The sequence below is a fragment of the Mercenaria mercenaria genome, chromosome 3 (genome assembly GCF_021730395.1).
Source record: "Mercenaria mercenaria strain notata chromosome 3, MADL_Memer_1, whole genome shotgun sequence".
Classification (NCBI taxonomy): domain Eukaryota; kingdom Metazoa; phylum Mollusca; class Bivalvia; order Venerida; family Veneridae; genus Mercenaria; species Mercenaria mercenaria.
Genome location: NC_069363.1, coordinates 86,680,876 through 86,707,683, shown reverse-complemented (window position 1 = coordinate 86,707,683; position 26,808 = coordinate 86,680,876). Strand labels below are relative to the sequence as shown.

The 26,808-nt window shown below is 33.3% G+C and overlaps 1 protein-coding gene across 1 annotated transcript; it reads left to right on the top strand.

The window, feature by feature from the left end:
* Positions 1-1,649: 1,649 nt before the first annotated feature.
* LOC128555959 (receptor-type tyrosine-protein phosphatase T-like) lies at positions 1,650-25,542 on the top strand. Its single transcript, XM_053539811.1, has 21 exons — positions 1,650-1,752; positions 2,356-2,604; positions 4,517-5,503; positions 10,655-10,781; positions 11,368-11,510; positions 11,823-12,082; positions 13,573-13,660; positions 14,495-14,568; positions 15,199-15,235; positions 15,348-15,445; positions 15,818-15,940; positions 19,069-19,226; positions 19,885-20,020; positions 20,601-20,750; positions 21,324-21,423; positions 21,757-21,833; positions 22,022-22,153; positions 22,721-22,849; positions 23,147-23,292; positions 23,893-24,028; positions 24,700-25,542. The coding sequence occupies exons 1-21, from the start codon at positions 1,650-1,652 to the stop codon at positions 24,775-24,777; spliced, it is 3,531 nt and encodes a 1,176-aa protein (XP_053395786.1). The 3' UTR covers positions 24,778-25,542.
* Positions 25,543-26,808: the final 1,266 nt, after the last annotated feature.

The following is a 26,808-nucleotide window of genomic DNA, read 5'->3' as shown; positions in this document are numbered from 1 at the left end:
ATTTCGAATGACATAAATCAGCCATCATACAAAGCACTGTTTTTTCTTGAATAAGACTATTGTTTGGGTTCAAAATATTAATAAGAATTATGTCATAGTGGCATAGAGATATAGTATTTCTAAAACATACAGGTGTACAAAATAAGACAATCATGAACCGAATTCTAAAATTATTGAAGGCATCAGACAACACATGATAAAATTGTAAATCAGTAATGGTTAACTTTCTTAATCCTTTTGAAATCAATACTTAAACTTGATTTAATCATTAATTCAAGCCATCACTATTTGCATCCCTGTTTTTGTTTTATTTCTAATTGAATTGTTTTAACACTTTTGGATGCAAATGATTATATGCAAATGGTAAACATGTTGATTTATAGAAATGTAAATTGTGCAGTTATCAAGGAATTTTCCAAGAATTAAGACTGTCTTACAGTTTCAAGTTAGTGTCTGATAAAACAATACTGCCTTAATGACATTGTTTTATCCTTTTCAGAACAAACAAAAATGAGCAGCTACATTACAACAGTTTTTCTACTTTCAATAGCCTTTTACCGTGATGTTACTTGCACGGATCCAGACGACTGGTATTTCAAGGGTACAGTGTTTATAAACAATGTTTTAATACAATACAGAGGCCGCATAGAGTTAAGAGGGGATGAAAATGCGCTGTACAATAAATGTTCACTTCTTTCATCATTTGAAAGTTTAAAAAAGTAAAACAATTATTTTCAAAATGTAAGCAGCAAGTATCTTTGCACAAGTTTATTAAATATAGTAATAATTTCTGTCTAACGAAATTATTTTTTTACATTGATAACACCTTAATAATCTTTTAGAAAAGTGATAAATTTGATTTCCATGCGTCAGACATTGTTATTGGAAGTTATGCTCTTCGTCAATGTAAATACATATTTCATATTTTTTTGCACAAGATTTGTTTTCTGTTCTTATAAAATTAGGTTTAAGTTGAGCTGTTTGATGACAAAGATCGAAACAAAAATTGTAAACGTACACAGTTATTATTGAAACGCACCTGTATTATGTGATCTGTTCCAGTTGACCATGCTGGCCTATGAATCAACAGCTTAGTAGTATAATCTTTTTTGCTTTAAGTATCAGTAACACACACACAAATCATCATGCTTGACTATTCATCGTAAAGCAATTAAAACAAATACGAAACATCCTGTATTTTCTGAAAAAGGTAACCAGTGAGAATTAGTCACTGGTCCATGACGGTAGTAAAACATTTGTCACAGATTCTCGTCAGATAAAGCATACTTTATGAAAACAGTGTTAAGATAAAACTTAAATTACTTGAATAATCTACATTGAAATTTGCAGGACCAAATATTGCCTTGCATAAAACCGCTAATCAGAAACCTGGTACATTGGGGGATTATTCTGCAAGTCTAGCAGTTGACGGGAACGACGATAGCGATTTTTCCAAAGGAAGCTGTAGTTATACTATCGGCAGCTCATATTATAGTGACCAACATGTCGCTCAATGGGTTGTTGATCTTAAAGGAAGTTTTCCTGTCACCGGTATCATAATTGTCAATAGAGAAGGTAAATTTTAAACTACCTTTTGTCGTTTTTGCTTAAGTGCTATGTAAAATTGTATCGTCGAACCAACACGAAAAATGCACAACGTGCTAGTGGAAAAACATGAACAATTACGGTACAGGTTTTCGGTACCATATGTCGCTCAAGTTTCTCCAAATGAGATATTCTCCAATCGTGGATGTATGTAAGTGTGCATGAACTGAGCGGTATTTTTCTAACGAAATAGTAAAAATGATCTTGGGAAATTTTTAGACGTTTTATAACAACAGGAGAAGAAAAACACGGAATTATGACATAAGAAATCATGGCTTGAGTCTGTCAAAATTAAATGAAGATTCAGATAGACTTTCTGCACTTATCTAATAACGATATAGTTAATTGAACTGTGAAAGAGGTATACAGTAAACCCTGCCTTAGTGGTCACCTGTATTGAACAGCTACATGCCTTAAGTATCTAAACACACATATATATATGATGGAATAATACAGAATAAATGAATTTAATTTTTTAAGCTCATGTTCTGCCACAACCTATGAAAACAGCATCGAAATAGGTAATAGGTAGTGTGAGCGTTTGATAAGCAATCTTGAACTGATGGTTCATTTGACGCTCTTACATGTATGTACTTTCTTTTTAAACTTTACTTGCATGTAAACGAGCTGCAGCTCATGGTCCGTTAATTGAAACTTACAGCATTGATTTGTTTGAAATAAATGATTTCGTTATGATCATTAATTGAAATAAAACCAAATTTACCAAAATTTCTATTTATGAATTTTCAGGCCGAGAGTATCGTCTACGAAATTTTCTTATATTTGGTTATAACAAAGCGTTATGCCGAAAAGCAGACGAATATTGGTGTGAGATCTACGACGACCGTGGTTTGGATGTTTATAAAAATGACGTGATAAGGATTAAAGTCGACACAAACCTAACGTATTCAAAAATAGCTGTCAATGTACCAAAACAAAGAACTGTTCAAGACAAAGAGTTTACTTATCTAACACTTTGTGAAGTAAAGATATTTGCGGGTATGTTTTTTTTTTAAAAAAAATTCTGTGAATTTCAATCGATAAACTTTTATTTAATGACTGCCCTCTTTAAAACACAAGCCTTATATTTTCCTCATTATTGCCTTTTTATTATTCAGTGGATTCTGTTAAAAGTTTAAGCCCATAGTTTAAAATGCCTGTATATCATTATTTTGAATCAAATCTACATCTCTAGTATGAAACCAAGAGCGAGTCTGTTTATAAGAGGCTATGGAAGTTGTACATCTTTAACACCGACAGCAGCGAAACTCTTTTTTGAATTAATATTTCTCGCACTCAGTTATTCAAAAGGACTAGAACTGAAGGTGTTGTTTTTTTTCAACACCACGCCCAGCTTGTGCTGAAATTTGACAAAATAAAAATTTTCAATGGTACTGGTTTAATAGTAAACGGACATTACGTGTATACAGTTTGGACATTTATTCAAGTTTCCTGCAAAGAAGGCTTCCTGATGGAAGATTCAAGTATCATTGAATGTTTACCAGGTGGACGTTTTACAACCACCCCTGATTGCAAAGGTGCTTAACCAAAAAACGTTTCGCAAAAAAATGGAATAAGTGAAGACAATGATTCGAATTTCAAAAGATCAGCGTATTCTGAATGATGTGAACATCACATCTGCAGATATGAGTTAAAACACATTATACGTGTTTGGCAAGTAGAAATTCGAATGTATTTTTATTTCTTTTTTTTTTTATACAAATGCATTTTAGGTGGATTATTTAGCAAGTTCTACAAATTATATTAATCACTCGCCTCCATCGCCACAAGGGTATGAGAGAAGAGAAGGCAGCTACTGGTACCGTTTTTCACGTCTTTGGTTTGACGCGGAAGGGGATGGAACCCAGAACCCATAAAATCCCGCTCTCGAAGCGGACGCTCTATCATTAGGCTATCGAGGCGGTTTAAATGTATTTTAAGGTGTTCTTAAGCTTCAGTAATTTTGATTTACATGAACATTAAATAAGTTTAATTCCAGTTTCAATAAACTTTATTTTTTTACATCTTTTTTCAGTTGAATATGTGTTTAATATATTTCACTGTGAAAATACCAGATTTAATTTATGCGAAGTCGCCAGAAGGAATACCGCAAATTACTCGAGAATAATAAATCCCATTATAAGCACTCACGTGTATGATTACAGTTGGTGTAACTGGGAATATCTGATTCAAATGCAACTGCTTTAGTGGTTACTAGGCTGGGCACAGTTACCGCGAAACACTTTACCGCGAAACACTACTTGATAGTCGGATATTTTAGCTCTTAGGTGACCAGCACAGCATAGACACTCTCCTGTCCGGTATTTCTTTACTATTACAACATCGATCATTGTACATACAATTGTATATACTGAATGTGTCTGCGGTATAATCTATTTTAAATGCAACTCCAAATTTGCTCTTATTTTAAGCAAATGTGTTTTCAGTATCAATTCTTAGCCTTATTTGTTCTTATGTTCTGTCTTATTTCAGAGAATAAGAGCATACTTATAAGCTCTGTCAATCAGATCCATTACAAAAATACTAAAACTCATTTGCATTTATTGTCATGTTAATTCTTTAAAAATCATCTACGGCGAATACCGTGATAAACGTCTTTCCCAGCGTTAAAATGATACAGTGAATATACATCAAACAATAATAAAAGTGTTGCTGTCGGTCGGTTCCATGTTTAAATGGATAAGAATAATGATCTGTTGTTACTCATTTGTTACGGTCTCTGTGTCATTGTGTAAACAGTTGACATTTAGTTGTTGAAATCTCAAGATAATGTAATTACTTCTGAGTGTTGCAGTCTATCGCATTTATTACTGCTTGCAATTTTGTGAAAAAAAAAATTAAAACTGTTATATAAACTTTTAAGCATCATATACATCATTTTCTGTTACAGATGCTTGTGAATATAAGAGGATTATCAACGGTTATATGAATCCCAATAAAACCGTATTTGCTGTAAACGAAAAGGCTACGATTGTTTGCATAGACGGGTTTCAACCAGATATTCAAGAGATTACCTGTATGAACAATAGATATTGGGATGGTAATGCCCAATGTAGCCAAGTTACATGTGAACACCCTGGAAATCCAAAAAATGGACTTTATATTATAGGCAAAATTTTAGAAGGCAACATATTTGCTTCATTCTCTTCATTGCCTTTTGAAAGTGTTATAACGGTAAAGTGTGATAATGGATATGACAGCAAAGGAAATGAGGTCAGACACTGCCAAAGTAACAGAGACTGGAGTGGTATCCAACCGGTATGCAGGAAAAAGCAATGTCCACATCCAGGAAATATATCCAATGGTGTATTTAAGTTTAAAAATGAAAGTGTATACAGTTTAGGCCCTTCATTTTACAACACAACCATATTTGTCGAGTGTATAAAAGGGTATAACCTTAACGGTAGCAAACAACTCACTTGCGGTGCAGACGAAACGTGGGGAGAAAACCCGTTTTGCAATATAGTTACATGTGATTTTCCAGAAAATCCTAAAAATGGTTCGTATGTGACCAAAGACCATAATGGTAAAATAACACCTTATACTAAACTAAGTGGACACTCTAACTATAACGATATAATATATATAGCTTGTTATGAAGGACATCGTTTTAATTCAACCTCTAAAATTCGAAAGTGTTTAGAAACTAAAGAATGGAGTGGAGAGTCAGGAGGATGTGTTTTAGTTACATGTAAAAAACTTGAACAGTTAGAAGGTGGGTTTTTTAATTATACAAATACTGCTTTGTCAGACAGATTTCCATACAATACAGTCGTTACAGTACACTGCTATCAACAATTTAAGCTTTCAAATGCTCAAAACAGAACCCGACGTTGCACTGAGGAAGGATACTGGGACAGTGAACCGGCTTTATGCAGTAAGTTAATGTTATGCTTAACTAGTTTTGAAAATACCAGTACTGTGAAATCATTCGGTTTCGTAAGGAGAAAATTTCGTGGTTTTAGCTTAAAAAGCCTTAAATGGTTCATTTATTTAAAGATATTAAGTGTGGGAGTCTGACGTTTGACTGTAAAATGAATAGTAGTTTTACTACTTTGTTGTGACAAAATTTCGGGAATGGACTCAAGAACGAAATCTACTAAAATTAGTTTTCTCTGAAAAATGATGATTTCACAGTGATTTAATTTGACGATGACCATTAAATTAAACGGTGTTTCCCAATCAATGATTTTAGTTTCGGTTAACATGTTTATCACCTAGCATTTAGTTGTATTTTAAGCCGTATGGTCAAAGTTATGTTGCAGTTACGAGATATAGAAGACTATATTGAAACGAAATTTTTCTAAAACATGGCTAAAATGTAAAATTGTAATTCATATAGTGCAAAAAAGATCAAGGTTGAGTCAACTCGGATAGGACAAATTTTAATTTTTGTTTTTGTTAAGCAATTTAGATGGAACTGAGCTTGGTAGGGACAGTTGAGTAAACACCAAGGTCGTAGTCACTAACTTAAGACAAATAAAATCAGTGGTAGCTTAATAACTAGTTTACACATTAGACAGTCTCCTTTCAATAGCTTGAATCAACATTTTATTACATAACTTGATTTAATGTAGGCTTATAGGAAGAATTAGCTTATGCGCGCCTTTTAGTCGCTTAGATTAATATGAATGGCGCTGTTACTAAAACTAGAAATATGATTTCAATACAAAAAGCTACTTCGGAATGATATTGTACGACAATTCTTGGTTAATGGTTGGAATGATAGGGAAAAATAGTTGTTATTGCATTTGCAACCACTATTGCCAAATCATAGCCAGGAAACTGCTATTAAACGAAGAAAAATAGTGATCATTTACGTACGAGTGGATTGACATATTGTTATAAAATGTTGTGTACAGCAAGCTCAAATAAAAATGTTTAGTTGTTGAAATCCCAGGTATTGGATAAATTTACGGTCTCTTAGAATCAGGTCGCTATAATTAAAAAATCGTCCACTAGAAATGAGATATTGAAATGAAAGATAGTACGTATGTGGCTTATATAGTGCACTGGATTGCATTTTGGGACATTTGGTTAAGGTCAAGTTCACTATGTTACTAAATTTTAAAAGTCAATACTACCCGTTAAGAAGATCTTTCCCGTTTGACAATTTTCCCGCGTTTCACTTTGAACAACTTCAAACAAAAAAATGATAGTTTGATGTCACGCAGTACATACGTCACAGTCGCCAGCTGTCGTTTACTCTCACAATGACAAGCGTGTAGGCCAATAAAAAATTAGTTGTTTGTTTTATCTATTGGTTTCTTTTGTTTGTTTGTTTTGGGGTTAACGCCGTTTTTCAACAGTATTTCAGTCATGTAACGGCGGGCAGTTAACCTAACCAGTATTCCTGGATTCTGTACCAGTACAAACCTGTTCTCCGCAAGTAACTGCCAACTTCCCCACATGAATCAGAGGTGGAGGACTAATGATTTCAGACACAATGTCGTTTATCAAATAGTCACGGAGAACATACGCCCCGCCCGAGGATCGAACTCGCGACCCCGAGGTCCGTAGACAAACGCTCCTACTATTGGTTTCTAATTTAAGGTAACTGTTCAAATGCAGTATGAAAGTTCAGCATTTCTATTTACACGAAAATGTAACGTCAACATATGCACATCATGGAAGGCACGTTCAACTGTCCCGCCAAAACACGTATAAACTAGCTCTTGTTTTACGAGACATTCAGAAAGTGTGTCGTTCTTAATAATAACAAGAGGGCCAAGATGGCCCTAGGTCGCTCACCTGAAAAACACACCATAACACACCATAACAGTGTAAACATGTTTGACCTAGTGATTTCATGGAAAAAATATTCTGACCAATTATTATTAAAATAGGAGCAAAAACCTTGAGTATAAACAAGTATTTTCTTTGATTTGACCTAGTGACGTAGTTTTTGATCCAAGATGATCCATATTCGAACTTGACATATATTTTATCAAGGCTATCATTCTGACTTAATTTCATGAAGATCAATTGAAAAATACAGTCTCTATCGCATACACAAGATTTTTCTTTGATTTGACCTAGTGACCTAGTTTTTGACCCTAGACAACCCATATTCAAACTTGACCTAGATCAAGGCAACCATTCTGACTACATTTCATGAAAATCCAGTGTAAAATGCAGCCCCTATTGCATACACAAGGTCGAATTTGACCTAGATTTTATCAAGGTTATCATTCTGACAAAATTTTATGAAGATCAGTTGAAAAATACAGCCTCTATCACACACACGAGGTTTTTCTTTGATTTAACCTAGTGACCTACTTTTTGACCCCAGATCCAGATGAAACATAATCAAACTCAACCTAGATTTCATCAAGGCAATCATTCTAACCAAATTTCATGAAGATCAATTGAAAAATACAGCCTCTATCACATACACAAAGTTTTCCTTTAATTTAACCTAGTGACCTACTTTTTGACCCCAGATCCAGATGAAACATATTCAAACTTAACCTAGATTTCATCAAGGCAATCATTCTGACTTAATTTCATGAAAATCAATTGAAAAATATAGCCTCTATCGCATACACAAAGTTTTTATTTGATTTGACCTAATGACCTATTTTTTGATCCCAGATAACCCATATTCAAATTTGGCCAAGATTTTATTAATGCAATTATTCTTACCAAATTTCATGAAGAAATATTAAAAAATACAGCTTCTATCGCATATACAAGGTTTTTCTTTGATTTGACCTAGTGACCTATTTTTTGACTCCAGATAATCCATTTTCAAACTCGACCTAGATTTCATCAAGATAATTATTCTGACCAAAATTCGTGAAGATAAATTGAAAAATACAGTCTCTATCGCATACACAAGGTTTTTCTTTGACTTGACCTAATGACCTAGTTTTTGACCCCAGATGACCCATTTTTAAACTCGGCCTGGATTTCATCAAGGTTATCATTCTGACAAAATTTCATGAAGATCAGTTAAAAATATACAGCCTCTATCGCATACACAAGCTGTTGACAGACAGACAACGGACGCCGGACATTGAGCGATCACAAAAACTCACATGAGCATTGCTCAGGTGAGCTAAAAAGCAGAATGACGTTATTGTAGATAATGTATAAGACACTGTTTCAACAAAATACAATTTTGAAAAATTATTTTCGGTCAAGGGCATCTTGACTTTAAAAAGTACATGTATGTTTGACGCCGAAAAGACTGGCGATTCTTCGAACAATAGTCCCGATTCATTCTTAAATGTCAAGCAGTTCCATAACACTAAGGATAAGGATGTCATGAGGTGCATGTCTCGGCAGAATAGGTTTTAAAAACACTTTTATTAAATATGGGTATAACGCGAAATTTACCACTGTGTGATATATGCTGGACATACGATTTTTAATATTAACGATTGTTATGAATAATAAGACAGAAACTGTTCAGAAAAAGCGTATGAAATATTAATTTTCAACGTTTAAAAAAGTCTTACTTGTTTTTTGAGTAAAGTATAAATCGAATTTTTGACAAAAGTCGCACACTGATCTTGTCAAAAGTATTTCGAATGCGGAAAAAAGGATATCACTGCAAGCATTTACCCACCATTAGCTTTAAATAAGCTCACCATTATGACATGTTTAGCAACCTAAAAAAGCTGTCTGAGATGCAAACTGGCTTTGGCGATGGGAAGATTCGACTGAAAATTAGGTACAACTCCCAGCGCACAACAGTTAATCCAATGTGTTCGTAACGTCTTTGCAGAGAAAACATGTGACGTGTAAAAATTGCAGTTAAGGGTTTTTTAACGTTGAATCACATATTTGTGAACACAGTCTTCATAAAACATGTTTCGCTATGTATGTGACACTTCCATGAATCAGACACTGATACCTTTCTCTCAATGTCGTAACAAATGACATATTACCGGTAACAAATATATGTTTAAAAACATATGTTTTCCTCGTTTATTATAGAATGCGCCACCCCTCATTTTTCAACGGTCTGTTATAAAATTTTCACAGATTAAAATTGGCGATATTTCCGACAGTGTTTTTTTTCTCCATTTCGCTGCCATGACCACTAACGTTGTCATTTCAATACAGCGCAAAATGACATACTTGATTTACATTAATTCGAATTTAGTTTTTGTTTCTGTTGCTGGATATAATGAAATAAAATCATAATAATAATAAAAGTAGATGTTATTTCACGGCATTGTGCTCTCATATACATGGTAAACGCACGTTTATTGTACACGAGTGCGCATATCCAAGTCAAATAAACGAACTTAGTCGACTATTACATTAGTGCATGACACAGTAAAACAAACCATTCACACAATTCTATTACATCTTTTATTCCAGAAATTGTATTGAGAAAACAGAAGCCACGTAAAACTTTTACCGAATAAGGGCACTCTATGAATTTTAAAGCAATAGCAAGACTACAAATTCGACAGGCTGATACAGAAATATTTTAATGAACAGAAAAAAAACCAAATAAAGCGAAAACAAACAAAATTTTGATTTGGACCTAACCGAGTGTTTGCATCGTGCCTATCGATAAACTCCGTCCATACTGAAATGTACACGCGCAACTCTCGATGACATGTCGGGTAAGCTTCAAAGACATGTACCGAGGTCAGGGAGGGCAAACAGGTGTTCGAGTGATTCACAAGTAAACGACTGCAAACTGGCAAACGGGAAACGTCTTCTTAATGGGTAGTAAGAAACTTAATGCATATCAAGCATATAAGGAGACCTAGCTGAGGGGTACTTTTGTCAATGTCAAGGTCAAGGTCGCTGTAACTGAAAAATTATTTAACCAACAACTGTAGTTTGGATTGTATTTTAGACCGGTAGTCTTTAATTATACAAAGTTTGTATAACATATAATAACAATTGGAAACATAATTCATTTTATCCTGTGTATTTTTGTTTTCTTCAATTATAAACCAAAAGTCTGTTTTCGTCACTTAACCGTTTTTACACTGACAACTGAGGAATCTTTGTTCCAATTTTTTAAAAGTGATATTAGTTTTTGTTTGTTTATTTTCAGTCTTAACAGATACTGATACTGATACTAATGTTGTTGAGAGAAGCAATGCTGCTATAATTGGTGGTGCATCTGCATCTGCAATCGTTTTAATATGTGTTGCACTGGTTATTTTCTTTTTGTATCACAGGTAAATATCAAAACTAGCTTAAGAAAAATTGAATTATATGCATAGACGACTGTTCGCTTATCCCTCAAGACCTAAGTATACAAACTATTCAAATTTGTATGTGGGAAGATTTCTTTCAGTATTTTCTTTTGCCCATTTTATCATAGATGTTAAGCCCGTCTTGTCTTAATCTATTTTTATTTCCTGAAGAAAGTGTAACGTAAGATTTTGAGTTTTATACACAGACTGTTTCATTACAATTGCAGCAGATTTAAAGTGTACTGTGTTTTCTTTTTATATTACAAGACGGCACCTTTAAATGATAAGCAACTACATGCCAATCCCTTGTATCAATAGACGAGTCTGTAACATTCCAATAAATGGCACCGGTCCTGAAAACTGACGTAAGGGCGGGTGAAAACCCGATAATTTTCATAAATCAAAATGCTTTAAGGTATTGGCTCACAGTTGGCACAGACGCAGAAAGAGGCTTAGGTTGGGTCCTGACTCCATGTGTCTATGTTTTATATAGCCAAAGCAAGATATCAATTGATTCTCGCAGGTATGAACCAACCTTCATTTCAGTTGTCTGTATCTGAATTAACAGGCGAAAGAAACATGATAACAAAGGTGATAAGCCGAGACGTTATGCAAATTTTGTAAGAAAGAACAACGCCTCAAACGAACTTGCAGACATAAGGGAAGGCGAATATGCTGAGATTCAAGAAGCAAGCTATTCCTCACCAGCTGGTATATATCGTTTATAATTTCACTTATAGATTAATATGTCGAACAATCATGATATTTTTTATTCTTGACCAATGTATGAAACACAAGATCATCAATATGGTGTCTTCTTTAAGTCACTAGTAATACATTAGAAAAAGATTTTTGAACATTGACTTGTGTTATTTGGTGAATTGACTCACAAACGAAATAAATCAACGAAAATACCCCACCCTCTCAAATATTATTAATTTATATTGACTAGTAAATAAAAATGTTTAAATCAAAAGTAGAAATAAGCAAACAATTAGTTATGTGTTTTACTTGACATATTAGATAATACGACGTCACATGTTAGCATAAAGAGTGGAAGCCAGTCTGCCGATACAATGTATAGTACGGCGTATAGTTTGTCAGAACATGAAGAGCATATGAAACCTTCTATGGCCAGTTCAGCTTCACTTCAATCTCGACAAGCTTACTACAGCTTTACAAATTTAAACAAAGTTCCAAAGTCTGCAATACCTGTTAAAGATCTTCCAGATCTAGTTCTAACTGGAGATGTTGCAAAACTCAAATTTGAAAAAGAATTTCAGGTAAATCCATTCACTTTACATTTTGTCTGTAAAGGAAAAAAGAAAGATGTGTTATTATTTATATGAAAAAGGTGTATTACATTAAAAAAAATATCCGTTTAAAAGTTTAACTACATAGCGATTTGTCTCAACTTTTCGCATACCCCTATATCTGTTAGATCAGGATCACACTGAAACGCATGTATAAGATTTTTTTGCAAAAAAAAAAAAAAAAAAAAAAAAAAAAAATAATAAACACGATTTTGGTATTAACCAAACATTCCAAAACCTTATTTCTCGTTTTTTTTTGTGTGCAAATTTAATTTTCTGATCAATATTTAAATATGTATGGAAAAAACAGATTATTGTTCTTGAAGATCAAACTAGTTTTACCTATAGTCCGTTTAATTTGACCTGGCGGGGGGAGTTAATCTCTGACATATGCAAATAATGGTAATCTCAAAAAACGAGAAAAATAGGTAGAGCAATATAATTGTTTGATTCCGTAATCTTCGATAACCAACGACTAAAATTCAACACTACATTGGTTACATGTACTACATACCCTGCACAAAAATGTAATGGACCGTCGCGAAACCACGCCCCGCTAGGTCAAATAAAATGCACTTGTTCAGTGATCAGTGCACTTGGTTTACATTAGCACTGCGTAAGTCGCAAGCAAAACGAGTTACATTATTCTTCCTGCCGTTTAAAGTTTATGTATTTTGGTTTCGAATTGAGGATCAATAAATTATGTGAAATATTGTCCATTTTTAAATGTTTTATCACTTTAACTCATCTAATGAAATCGCTTAACAAATTCATGTTTGTTTTGCAAAAATTTCATTTGCGTTTCAGCCTGATACTGATTTAACCGACAAAAATATGAAACAAATAGATATATAGTAAAAACTGGAGACGTATCTGTAAATTACTGCTTATTCTGAAATGACTTGTACAAATGTATTTCTTTAAATTAGTTTTATTTTTGTAAGGTTTAACGTCACACTGACTCAGTTATAGGTCATGTGGCGACTTTCCAGTTTTGACGGTGGAAAAGGCTCCAGGTGCCCCTCCTGGCGTTATTTCAACAAGGGTCTATGTATGTGTAAAACTAGCATCGACCTTCCGTAAGCCTGCTATATTTGATCACATGTCTATTATGAAATATTTCAACATCCGTCCCAAGCGAGGTTTCGAACCCACAGCGCCCGCCCGCCTAGAAGAATATGGAGAGCACCGATCTACGGATCGCGGGGTTGTGAGTTCGATCCCCGGGCGTGGCGTTTGTTCTACATTACAATTTGATAAAAGACATTGTGTCTGAAATTTTTTGTCCTTCATCCCTGATTCATGTGAGAAAGTTGGCAGTTTCTTGCGGAGAACAGGAACAGGAGCATTGGTTAGGTTAACCAAAAACAAACAAACTTGAACCCACAGTGGTGAGGGCGCAAGTGATTCCAATTCAGCGATCTTATAAATATATTAATAAAAAGTTATTGTTTCATTAGAATCTCCCTCAAGGCATGGTAGAAGAACACAACGAGGCACGGAAGAAACAGAATATTACAAAGAATCGATATAGGAATCTATATGCATGTAAGTATATAGTATATGTGAGAAGAATGAATGACACTTTTAAATATTACGGAAGACTTGGCTATTTGTCTTATCTGAAATATAAAAAAAGACTTTTTTCTAATGTTATATATCTAGAGCCAATAAATAATGTTTAAGCGCCACAGGGGCGAGTTTTGCAACGGCGTTATCTATCGTTTTTCTTTTCCATGTTTGTTCGTGTCATTTGTTACAATAGTACATTAATAAAGTTCGTAACACATGTGTTGTCCATATGTTTGCAAGGTGATTGGCCGTAAAATGTGTATAAAAATGCTTTTCTCTGTTAAAACACTTTTACGCTAGAATGAAGTCACGTTAACGTGCGGTGACGTCAATGTTTTTGTTGCGACCGAGAAAGAGCGCTTCTATATTTTATTTACTGTTTTAGATTAAGGGCATATTAGAATCGAAATAATTTACACAAAAACCGTATTTTAACACTGTTTATACACTCGGGCGGTAATACGTCGTACAAGTAATTTGACTCGGGCTGCGCCCTCGTGAAATTATTACGCCCGACGAATAACCGCCCATCGTGCATAAATGAGTGTTAAGACACTCTTTTGCTATAAACTATTTCTTAAATAGTCTGTTAATTAGACTAACATTTAACGTTGCAGTAACTCAGTAAAATGCATTTGAGTTGTCATGATGTTCTTTTAACTTTATGTATATAATGTAAGATGAAAACGTCTAAGAAAATCCGCTTATTCCTTTTTAAATCGTTTGCAATAGAATCAATGATGCGTTTTACGATTACAAAGTAAAATATACCATCTTAAAAAATAAATTTGCTCTTTGTCTTTAATCTAGATGATGACACTCGAGTTGTGTTGGCTACAGACGACAAATCGCAATCTGATTACATCAATGCATGTTATGTGCATGTAAGTGTATGAGAAACCAGTTCACTTATTCTCAACAGAAATATTTGCAAAGGATCATAATATTAGCAACAGTTGTGAAGACAAGCTTGACACAGTTGCAGTTAGATTATTTTTATGACTTGTCTTCCATCCTTACTTTATCTAGATATTATTTAATATGCATACTTGTATCTTTTTCCGGAAATAAATTGTTACCTTCCACTACACTTTGATTTGCAAACGGTCAAATAATGTACTTGGTTTGAAATTCTATATTATGTTTAATGATCATTGTAAAACAAGACCATTTCTAAAAGCACATGTTGGTTCAAAAGCTGTCTTTGAGTGTAGAATTCTATAACATCATATGATGAAGTCATCTAGCTGGCTTACAAAAGTTTGGTTATTCTACTCAGCTACAGCCGAAATAATAATTGTATTGCACCTTGCGTCTCCCTCCACCGTCCAAGCCTGGCTGGAAATTACACCATATGATCCGAACTTTAAAGATCACGGTGGTTCTGTAAAAATACATTCTTTCAAGCAAAAAATACTATTATGGAACAATTAAAGTATTTAATGCACAACTAGTGCTATTCTGCTCAGCAGCTGTACGTATTCACGTATAATAAATATCATTTTTTATTTCAGGGATTCAAGAAAGCTAAAGAGTACATAGCATCCCAAGGTTTGTTTTTTTATTTATAAGTAGATTAAAGATAATGAAAATATGCTTGGAATTGAATGAATATACATTTCATATACAGTTTGATTAAGATATATTCATTTTATTGTTTTAGGACCAACAAAAGAAATATTGACAGACTTTTGGAGGATGATATGGCAGACAGAGTGTAGCAAGGTTGTTATGCTGACTAATGTAATAGAGGAGGGAAAGGTATTTTTTTAATGCAGTATACAAAAAAACTGCATGTAGGATGAGTCATATTTATTTTAAATGTATTATGCTGACAGACGTTTCGAAAAGTAAATATGCTGAACTTATCCTAATTTTGTTTGCTCTGGATATCTGTCTTTGTCTTTAAAGTTTACTTTTTCTACTTACTTTATATACGACGGGAACATTAACAAAATGGTATAATAGATATGAACTTCTGACTAAAGTAACAAATAAATAATTTAAATTACATTGATATCTAAAAATGTAGCGTGTATCTACCAGTTTATGTATTTTAATAACTATGCACAGTCTGCTACATGTATTTATGAAAACAAACAAATGTATGGCGAATATTTTGTTCTATTCCAGACAAAATGTGAACAATATTGGCCGGAAGAAGGAAGTAGTAGTACATTTGGCAGCGTGACAGTTTTTACGGAGAATACTGAGAGTTTCTCACAGTTTGTGATACGAAAATTGAAAATACGAAATGTAAAAGTTCATTTATCTTTTAGTTAAGAAACTAACCGTTTTACTCAAAGCTTCTAATTTGGGTATGTAGTAAGATATTAAGTAAGTAAGTAAGTAGGAAAGTAGAAAGGTAATTAAGTGAATTAATTGTTTATTTGAGAAACAAATGTTAATGTAAATTGCAAATACATAATACATCATAAGACACCCGGCCCAATGCTCAACAAACAATGCACAGGCTCTACAATCTTGCCAAACTTTTACGCAATGTAGATTTTTTATCGTAACATTTTTGCTACTGCCTGTCGTGTACTACGGAATTATTGCAAAAATATAGTAACGGTAGTCCAATATTCACAAAAACCTATGGCTTTTTTGTATATCTCTGATAACTTGATAAGGCATGATATACTTACAAAATATCCCATTCATGATTTTCAACAGAAACAAATGACAAAATGTGTTAAATTAACATGCATCAGGTATATGTTTATTCTATATGAACATATATTGATACTCTATGAAAATTGATATTCTTTTATTCTCTTACGGCTTTTTTGTTCTTCTGTAAACACATACATGTATTTACTAATTAGATGTCACGAAGACGTGGCTGACCTTGGTCGGGATGAGTACTTTGATTAAAAAATGAACCCGTGCGTAAGAAGGAAATATAATACCATATAATTGTTTCAGATCTGATACATGTGTAGCGGATTCAATTTTATTCAAAATGATACAAATTCAATACGTATTTGTTGACTAAGTTTGAAGAAATTTTAAGAGTTCAAGTATTTTGGAATGACACTCGTATAAGAGTTCACGTATTTTGGAATATGGAATAACCATCGTGTAAGAGTTCACGTATTTTGGAATATGGAATAACCATCGTGTAAGAGTTCACGTATTTTGGAATGATCCTCGTGTAAGTGTTCAAGTATTTTGGAAATATCCCTCGTATAAGGCTCCACAGTAAAACATATCAAATAAGCCTAGTACAAGAGTGAAAATAAAAACTGAAAAGGAGATCAATCCGATGTACAGCTCTGTAGTGTACTTATGCCCACAAATGACAGTACTATTCATCCGAATCGCTTTTCGGTTGGAAAAATGACACATGCAGACGGCATATCAATAATCACACGATTTATTAACTATTGACAACTAATATTCTATTATATATCTTATTTGTCCTATATTTTTACATGAATAGTATCTTTTACCGAGAAGACATACTCTGTCTTGATGTTCCCATGAAATTTAGATCAACTAAATTCAAAACATGTACTACAATTTTACCGTCTTTTCTAATTTTATGCGTTTCATAAAGTGAGAAATGAATGTATTCATTGATTCAAGAATGCCATTTCTAAGGTCACAATTATACTTTGTTCATCTGCATACACTAATACGAGCCAGTTTAAACAGCCCAATGAACCAAGTCCATCTTTTGTATAGCTGTTTTGCTGTTGTCCTTAATGCATGATTCTCCCTTACAGTTTTGTTATGAGGTAACTTCTTCAAAATCATACAAGTTTTTCGTTACCGATATGGAGCTCTTCCATAAACATATTTATATGTAAGTCTATCCCTGTCATTCAGTTCCTAAACACAATCACTTTATCGTTAATGACACGACTGCTTATTTTGAGCAATGCAACTGGGTAATAGTTCACGTTACAACGGTAATAAATACATTTGAAGAAATGTTTTGCCTTAAAGCTAAAAGTATTTACTCTGCTATAATAATTTAATCACCTCATTCATTGTATATTACTCCACTCTCACGCCGTTGTTGATCAGTAGACACATGTTACAAATCACTCTCAGTCTGACGTTTGATAATCGTCTTTCCATTTTGGCCAATTCAAAATTGCATAGCCTGAACAGTTTTCGTCACCTGTTTAAGCCAATTGCTGTCCCGGGCGACAACCATTCACAACATGTCACTCAATACTGATAATTTCTATATATCCAGTTCAGCTTCTAGAATCAAGTCCAGCTTGGGTTTTAATTTTTCTTGTTTTAAGGATGAGAAGGAGTTAGAATCCTAGTAGTGTAATTGTAAGAAATAATAAAATCTTTAAAAAGATCCTTTGGAAGCAAAGAATGCAATCAAGAAGAATAATAGCAAAGTCGGTTTGATTTAGTCTGTTCATGAGAGGTAATGAAATGTGCAACACATCTCACGCCCCTAGCACCGGCTTAGCGGAACTCTATTATACATATTTTGAATGGACTCCTGAAAGGACCAGAAAATATAACAAATTTTGAATCCAAGTACGTGGAGACTTTTTACAGCCGCCACCTGGCACCCATAATTTGCTGTTGTGATAGTTAATAAGATCTGTAAAAAGTTCCTTTGGAAGCACAGAATTCAACCATGAAGAATGATAGTAGACTCGGTTTGATTGAGTGTGTTCATGAGATGTAATGAAAGGTGCAACACCTCTTACCCCCCTAGCACCGGCTTATTATAATAATAAGCGGAACTCTATGATACATATATAAGAAGCCATGTTTTAGTATGCGAGTCTTTAATATGTTTATTGCAAGTTATCTTGTTTTCAGTACCAATCGGACCAGGTTTGGAATCAAATGAGAGAGCATGTGCCTCGTATCATTTTCACTTATGTTCAAAGTATCTGTTTTGCCTTCTGATGAGCTTTATTTCTCTTTTCTTTTTTTAAATATTAATTATGTCTGCAGAATCGCTCGTACTATTCCTTTATGCATTTCTCTTGTCATAGTCTTATCATAGCACAGTACATAGTCATATTGCAAATAAATTTCCTACGTAAAAGGTCTTTTATATGCAAATTTGTAATTTTAAGAGCTTATCAATCACGATCACATGACGTATATATACACTTGAGTCGACTGTTGGAACAACTAATGTTCCAACATCGAGTAACAACAGCCCGTTGAACGTCCCGTAAAGTGCATATATCTCATATGATGTTAAATCGTTTGTAAACAGTTAATAGAGCGTTTAGATCTCGGATTTGATTGAATTGCTGCATAAAAATGTATCATAGGAAACGCATTCGAACCCTGATACTGATTATGACTAGCACTATCATCAGAAGGATCGTCTTTATTTTATTTGTTTGCGAACCTTATAAAAATATTTTGTTAAATCATTGCAGGAAACTTCAAAAGAGAAATCGAAAACGATTACACAGTTCCATTTCACAGCGTGGCCTGACAGGGGAGTTCCGAAATATGCTTCGTCTCTTGTTCATTTCCTAAACAAAGTTAAATATGCTCCAGTGCATGGGAAAGGGCCAATAGTAGTGCACTGCAGGTTATAATTTCAGTTGATTTTTTCGTTAGTAGACGACAAACATTTGTACTTCAAAGAATGTTTTCACAATATTCATTTATTCTTAATATTTATATTGCATATGTTAGATTGCTGGGTTTAACGTCGCACCGGCACAATTAGAGACCATATGGCGACTTTTCGACTTTGATGGGTTGGGGATGAAGACCTCAGATGCCACTCCGTGCATTATATCATCACGAGTGTGCACCTAGATAGAATCACCAACCTTCCGTAAGTCAGCTGGATGACTTCCTCACATAAAATATTCAACGCCCCGAGTGAGGATCGAACACATTGGTGAGGGGCAAATGATTTGAAGTAAGCGGTCTTAACCACTCGGCAACGGATGCCCCTATAAATCAGGCTGCTACCCTGTAATGAACACACACTGACGTGACATGTATAATAGCTTTTTAATTTGAGACTACACTGACTGTACATTTACTTTACATTTGTTCCACATTTCGTTATTATGGTCATTTTACATTTGCATAACATGAAGTACATTTTGTACATCTGTTTATTGCCATCAACATTAATTAATCTGTTAAGCGTTCTTGACTATTTTATAATTGCATTTTCTGATATATATTCATTGAATATTTAATTATTATAAAAAATTATATTTCCACGACAGTGCTGGTGTAGGAAGAACCGGTACATTTATTGCTCTAGATTATCTGACCGAGCAAGGCAAAGCGATGGGTTTTGTAGACGTTGTAGGCACATTAACATCCATGAGAAGACAAAGAGTTAGTCTAGTACAAACACTGGTAAGAAATTTGATTCTTATTTTATATCCATTATTATCACATGTTTGACGACGCAGGAGTGTAATAAAGCCATTACATAAAAATGATAATACACTAGTGTAATAAACCTTTGACGTCGACGTCGTTTAAAGTATAGGAGACGTTGGTCAAATTGACTTGTTTTAATTGCTAAAGAAAAAAGAATTTTTGATGATTCGGTAGGGAAAACTAACATGTGATAAAAAGAATATAATAATTATATTTGTGACTTTCCGCATTGAATCTATTAAACTCGTTGAATAAAATTGATAAAATGCTCGGCAGAGCCTCGCATTTTTTATTTATTTTATTCATCTTGTTTAACAAATTCAATAGGAAAAGACACTCATGTAATATTCTCTACCTATACTTCATAATAACATTAATATCGACGGCAAGTATTAGTTATAAAGCCACTACAACTAATGCGAACAGAAAATTCCTTAAAAAATGACGAAAGAAATGATCTCCTTTACATTTGATTTTAGCATTTGGATAATAAGATTAAGAATTAAGTTTTTGCTTCCAGTATATCTGCAGGTATATTTAATTTGGATTATAGGAGCAGTACATATTTGTACATCATGCATTGGTAGAATCTTTGATGTTGTCACCATCAGCACTGTCTGCCCAAGTCTTCCCAGAGGCGTACCAGGAGTTACTCCTGATGGACCCTGAGAAGAAGCAACGGAAAATATTCGTAGAATTTGAGGTACTTAACGTACATGTTATGCAGTTGTATTATTGAAACACTACTATAGTATCCAAATAATGTCATTATTATTAATATTTAACACCACAGTCATATCCTTAATATCAAACAAAAGAAATGTGCGTTCCAGATATCGTGTATATATATTTAGAATCGTTGCCAAACGTTATTTTCTTCAGATTTGCAGTATGAACACTTAACGACAATAATAATCTAAAACAGGCGCTACATGTCTGTAGAACTTAACGTCAAATCGATGTTCTAGAAAGACAAGGTCGTTCATTGTTACACGTGACCTATTATGGTCTATACATTTTCGGAAACTTCATTCATAACTAGAACATAAAGTAGTATATAGATTTGTATGTGACTGCCTATTAAACCAAAACTCAAAATCCGTTAAAAATAAAGTTCATTGCTGTTAGGTAAATCCAATTTTGGTTAGTTTGAGGAACATCTGCTATAGAGAAAGAAAGATAGTTTTATCTCTCGGACGTCGAAATGTTCATACTTATAGAAGAGAAATAATTGAATTTTTATCATATATGCAGTCTATATTTAATATCTAAACAGACGTTGAAAAGGGTGTCACCGGTGGCAGATGAAAACGAATATGTAACATCAAAGCTTGTCAGAAATAGACGAAAGAACAGATATTCCAATGTACTTCCGGGTAATATATACATATATATTTCAAAATTGTTCAAACTTTAATGTTAACCTTCTAGAATACAACGAAGGTTGTAATACGCCAGGCAAATTCATATTTGGTAATAAGACGGTAAACTTTACACCTTTAGACATTACGTGTCGCAAGTTAGATAGGAAACACTTTATTTATATTTCTTATCTTTAAACAAATATCATCAATGGTTTATGCTTAGTACATCCAGTATTTCACAATCGGTAGATTCTCAAAATAACACTGTAGATTCTCAAAATAACACGGCAATTACTTTCTTTTAAAGGTATATATCAACCAAAGAATGCTAATCTTGTATTGCAGTGGAAGAGTTTATGCCCTCATTGATGTCAAACAGTGATAATGGAGAAAGTCGTTACATCAATGCTGTCTTCCTACCGGTAAATTTAATTTTCAAATTAAATATAAAAAAAGGTCTAAACAGAAACTATATTGACATTTAACTACATCTTTTTAATTTTAAATTTATAAAAGAAATGTACATCAGTACATCAAATATTAGAAAACTATAATTGTTATGAACTGAAGAATATTGTAATATTGTACAGAATTCATTCGTTTAATTTAGAGTTATAAAAATCGGAAGGCATTCATCATAACGCAAACACCACTTGAATCAACAAAAGAGGACTTCTGGGGTCTTGTCTGGGAACATGATGTTCACACTATAGTCATGATGAACGACATTACAGAAACTACGGTACGCTATCAATTATTTATCAATATTTGATTGCTTAAATATGTTTATAAAAGCTCCAATATATATTAACGTTTATTTACGACAGTTAACCAATCCAGTGCATCTGTTCTATTGCAACATGGTGCACCTTGTGAACATGTATCATCGAAGTATATCAGGAATAGACGGAAGGACAGATATTAAAATATACTTTCGGCCACTATATATATAAAGCAGAAATGCGTTATGCACTACGACGAGTGATCTGTTTGTTGTGATTAGTCTGTAGTGTCCATACGTGTCTGGTTTATTACTCTGTTCATTCAGATTTTCTTTGTTTGTGTATTATAAATAAATAATTCGTAGATTCATGGTTTCCTTGTAAAATTTAAACCATCTCAGGTCTTGTTTTGCTTTTATTATAATTTGCGTTTTTCTTTGGGCTGGGGCTTTGTCTAATGTTCAATGGCTCCAACTTTCTTTTTTTTCATTAAAACATACAAAATGGCAGCACACATCAAAATGGAAGATTGGTATTGATGAAAAATTGTTACTGTAAAACAGAAAAAATCTATGAATACACTCCAGGAGTCTGAGAGGTACTGGCCAGAAAATGATGAAACAGCTGCATTTGCAAACATTGAAATCACCAACAATGGTAATGAGGAAATTAACCATCATCAAGTGGTATCGCTGTCAGTAAAGAAATATAAAGTGGTAAGACGATGAACTGTAAACATGGTTGCTATAGATTTCTAGTGTTTAGAATTTAAAAGTTTCGGCGATTAATAATGTGTTTGACAGGATTAAGTCAAATTGTAAGATTTTTATCAGGAGCGTTTCAAGACGGAACCAATATCAAAGAATCATGCATGATAATGTATTTCAATGGCTGAATTCAGTGTTACGTAAAACTTTGAATTAGGTGAGCAGAGCATTTTGAAATTGACATAGACAAAGGAAAATATCGTTTTATGTATATTATCATTATAAGTATTCTCTCAACTGATACAGAAAAGAAAGGTCAAACAAATCAGATGTGGAAGATGGCCGCAAAAGAATAATTTGCCAGACTCACCAGAAGTTATACTAAATCTTATGGAACTTGTTCAAGCCTCGCAACAACAGTCACAGAACCATACAGTTCTTGTACATTGCATGTAGGCTTTTATATTCCATTGTGCTTTACATGATATAATGACAAAAGTCGGTATTAAATAAAATTGCAGGCCATTTATGCGGTTTTAAAAATTCATAAACCGCTATATCGGTTGCCCCATTTCGGGTGCATATATTGTTTTTGCAAGCACATTTCATTTGAAGAATATGCACATTGGAAATGAACAAAAATAGAATTCATATTATCATAGTAATGATATTGTACCAGATTAGTTCTTGAAGATATATAAATACTTTCTTGGACGCCGTGCGTGCACGATGTTTGTGATTTTATTATCATGTCTTACATAGGTTAGGCTAGTATCTAAAGTTTTTCTTTATTTCAACTATACTTGTTTTCACCACAACAATGAAAAGTAGCTAGAGTTTGATCACCAGATTCTTGATTAAACTGTTTTTTCACATAATATTGCAACTTAAGATGAAGAGTGACGGTTATAGTTAGAATTAATTCGATTAATAGTCATTTCTTTTTCCTTAAATTGTTGACGTAGGATAGATAAGTGTAGATAAATCATGTATCTATTTCATGAAAACATATTTGAATATTCCTTCAAATACAAATGAACTTGATATTTCAGGAATGGCGCAGACAAAAGTGGACTGTATTGTGTGATTTCAGCAGTAATAGAACGCTTGAAGATTGAACAAGATGTTGCAATCGCACAGGTAATTGAGGAAATGAGGAACGCAAGGGAACAGATTATACCTTCTGTTGTAAGTATTATATGGTGTCTAAATCAAAATGAACTGCAACTGAAAGACACATGATTATTTATTATATTGAAGTATAATATAAGGAAATAATTCTACTAATACTGTTTCCAATAGTGAATCTAGAGAGACAGAAAGAGACTGTTTTATCAAATTAAATTTCGCTATGATAATTTGTGAAATAGCGTTGAACTCTCTCACTGGATAACGTCACTATAAAATTTACTTAGTGAAAATGAGTCTCATTAAAAATAAAATTAGAATATTAAGATATACCGCTTCATGTGCTTTGTTAACCTGGCATACATACTGCTGTAGTTGGGGTTAGCCACATCAGGTAAATTACACAAGCATATCGTCAAACTAAGCATATCAGTAAATTTTCCGAGGTATCGATCGTACACTAGTAGAGATGATTGAGTTTTTGTCTACTGTTTCATGAGTATACGTTCAAAGACAAAGACATATTAATATATAAGGATTAAAATAATTAAACACGAGTTCTTTTGCCAATTATTTCGAATTTTGTCCACATACTGTAACTTTTGTCTGGACAAATGTGTGTTTAGCATGTTTAGGACAAACAATAATACTTACATTAAAAATACATATATATATAGAAAACGTCTTCAATTTGATTCCTTATTTTTAAATGATCCTTTTTATATTTTTAGGATCAGTACCAATTTTGCCACGAAGCTGTCCTCGCATTTATACATCAGTACGATACGTACTCCAACTTTTCCATGTGACGGATCATCAACCGATGAAATGGAAATAGATGGGAGGAACTGTTGAAGTTTAGTTGAATGGAAATACAATTTGTTTTACTTTCGAGTCCCGTATTTCATTGCAATTATAGTCAGTTGTACATATCATGTACATATAATGTATTTCCTAGTTTTATATGATATTTCGAAAAAAGAAATTGATTCAATGTTACAATTTAGAATGTGAAAATATCATATTGTCATGAAATTTTATACTGTGTCTGCCATATGTAATTAATTACTAGTACTAAAGTGTATCTCATGTATAATAACATTACAACGATGTTTCTTGATTCTGCAGTTTTGCACTTGGTTTATGTATCATGTATAATGTTCATATCATTTGCCGATTGGATTGGGCTATTTGTATACACTCTCAATAGTCAGATATATTTCGAAAAGCTTTTTGGAATCCATTGACACTGAAAATGGTCTTATGTGTGAAACAAAATTAATGTTATTTCAAATCAACCATCTGTTGAAATGTAACAAGTGATGTTACCCAAAGGCTATGTATTTCTAATTCTAATAAGGAAGACACTACACATCGGATCAGATATTTACACGGCTTATTAGGAGAACATAACTATCAATTGTTTTCTTGCAACACTATATATTTCAACGTTATCTTAAGATCGGAAACACTCTGCTACATAGATTTAACTCAAACAGTATCATTGATAAATAGTCTGTTACCATATCATCCATATAAAACAAGTCAGTGTAATAAAATACATGTCACTCTCATTGGATTATTGTTGTTTAGTTTGAGTTGTTAGATCAACAATAAATATTAGAAAATGGCAAAAGTGTTGGAAAATGGACAAGAAGTTTCGACCAGAGATATTCCCTCAGCGGCCGTGTGATAATCTGAATCATTTAGTACTGGTTACTTGAAAATTATGTGCATGTGTGAAATGATATTGAAATCTGGCATGTTGTATCTGACAAGAATGTTTCAGTATTCATACACAAGGAAAAGTGACCACGCTAACAAGCGGCATGTTATTGTGACTTATATTTATTATATTAAAAATCTCGGAGAAAGGTCATGCAAACACTTAATTTCAGAGCTATATAGTATTTAACATGCATTATAAAAGGTTTGTATTTATTCTTATGTCAACGCATGCATAAGTGTCCGAAATAATGTCTAAAACGGTATTATGAATTTTAGCAAGGGAGATAACTTCGTAAACAATAGCTGACTTTATATTTTAACTTTCTACATGAGCGGAGAGGTTTATGTAGAGTTTCAATGCAATGTCTTCATTGGCTCCAGAAATATTCACGGAAATCTCTTGCAAGTTTATGGAAATTTTCCATTTAAATGCAGAAAGAATGGAAATAATTTTGTCAGAACAGAATTCCGAGTATAGAAAACCATCCCGTGAAGTTGTATTATGATTCTAAAAATGCATCTTGGACAAAATGCTGTACAGGCTGTTCTCCCTCCCAGTTATAGCTATTGTTGCGATATTGTACTGGAGCTTTCATATGACATAGGCGCATTTCCATTTTGACAGTCTTTAGGAGATATATCACAGGTCATATAGAGAAAACAAATTCAAACCTATCAAACGAAATGTGTAGTTATGAACAAAAACAAGTTCTCGGGATAGCGTCTGCCTATGCATATGTCTTGTTGCTAGCAGGCTAGAAAACTTTTGCATGCTGTAATCTTGATAAATATAGACAGCAAATTTGAAAACTGTGTTATGAATTGTTTCCGTGATACCAAAAACGAGACATCTTGCAATGGGGTTTGAAAGAAGTTACAGAATACATTTTCAATCAGACGTACATTTCCTGTTCGATTTTTTTACCGACGCATTTAATGTTTCAACACTTGAAAACCAAATTATATTTGAATTATCTATTTTAACTTACATTGCATTGTACATACGTACAGGAGTTTGAATATTATGCAAGCCGGACAATATCCAGCAAAAATATTTATGCATTATAGTAAAGAAAATACTGAGACAACAGGGTAGCTTGCCATATCCAGTA

Bases quoted from the DNA above. Each gene is read 5' to 3' on its own strand.
- LOC128555959 (XM_053539811.1), top strand. From the start codon at position 1,650: ATGCACAACGTGCTAGTGGAAAAACATGAACAATTACGGTACAGGTTT. The intron at 21,424-21,756 runs GTAATATATACA...CTTGTATTGCAG, and splicing joins ATATTCCAATGTACTTCCGG to TGGAAGAGTTTATGCCCTCA. The intron at 24,029-24,699 runs GTAAGTATTATA...TTATATTTTTAG, and splicing joins AACAGATTATACCTTCTGTT to GATCAGTACCAATTTTGCCA.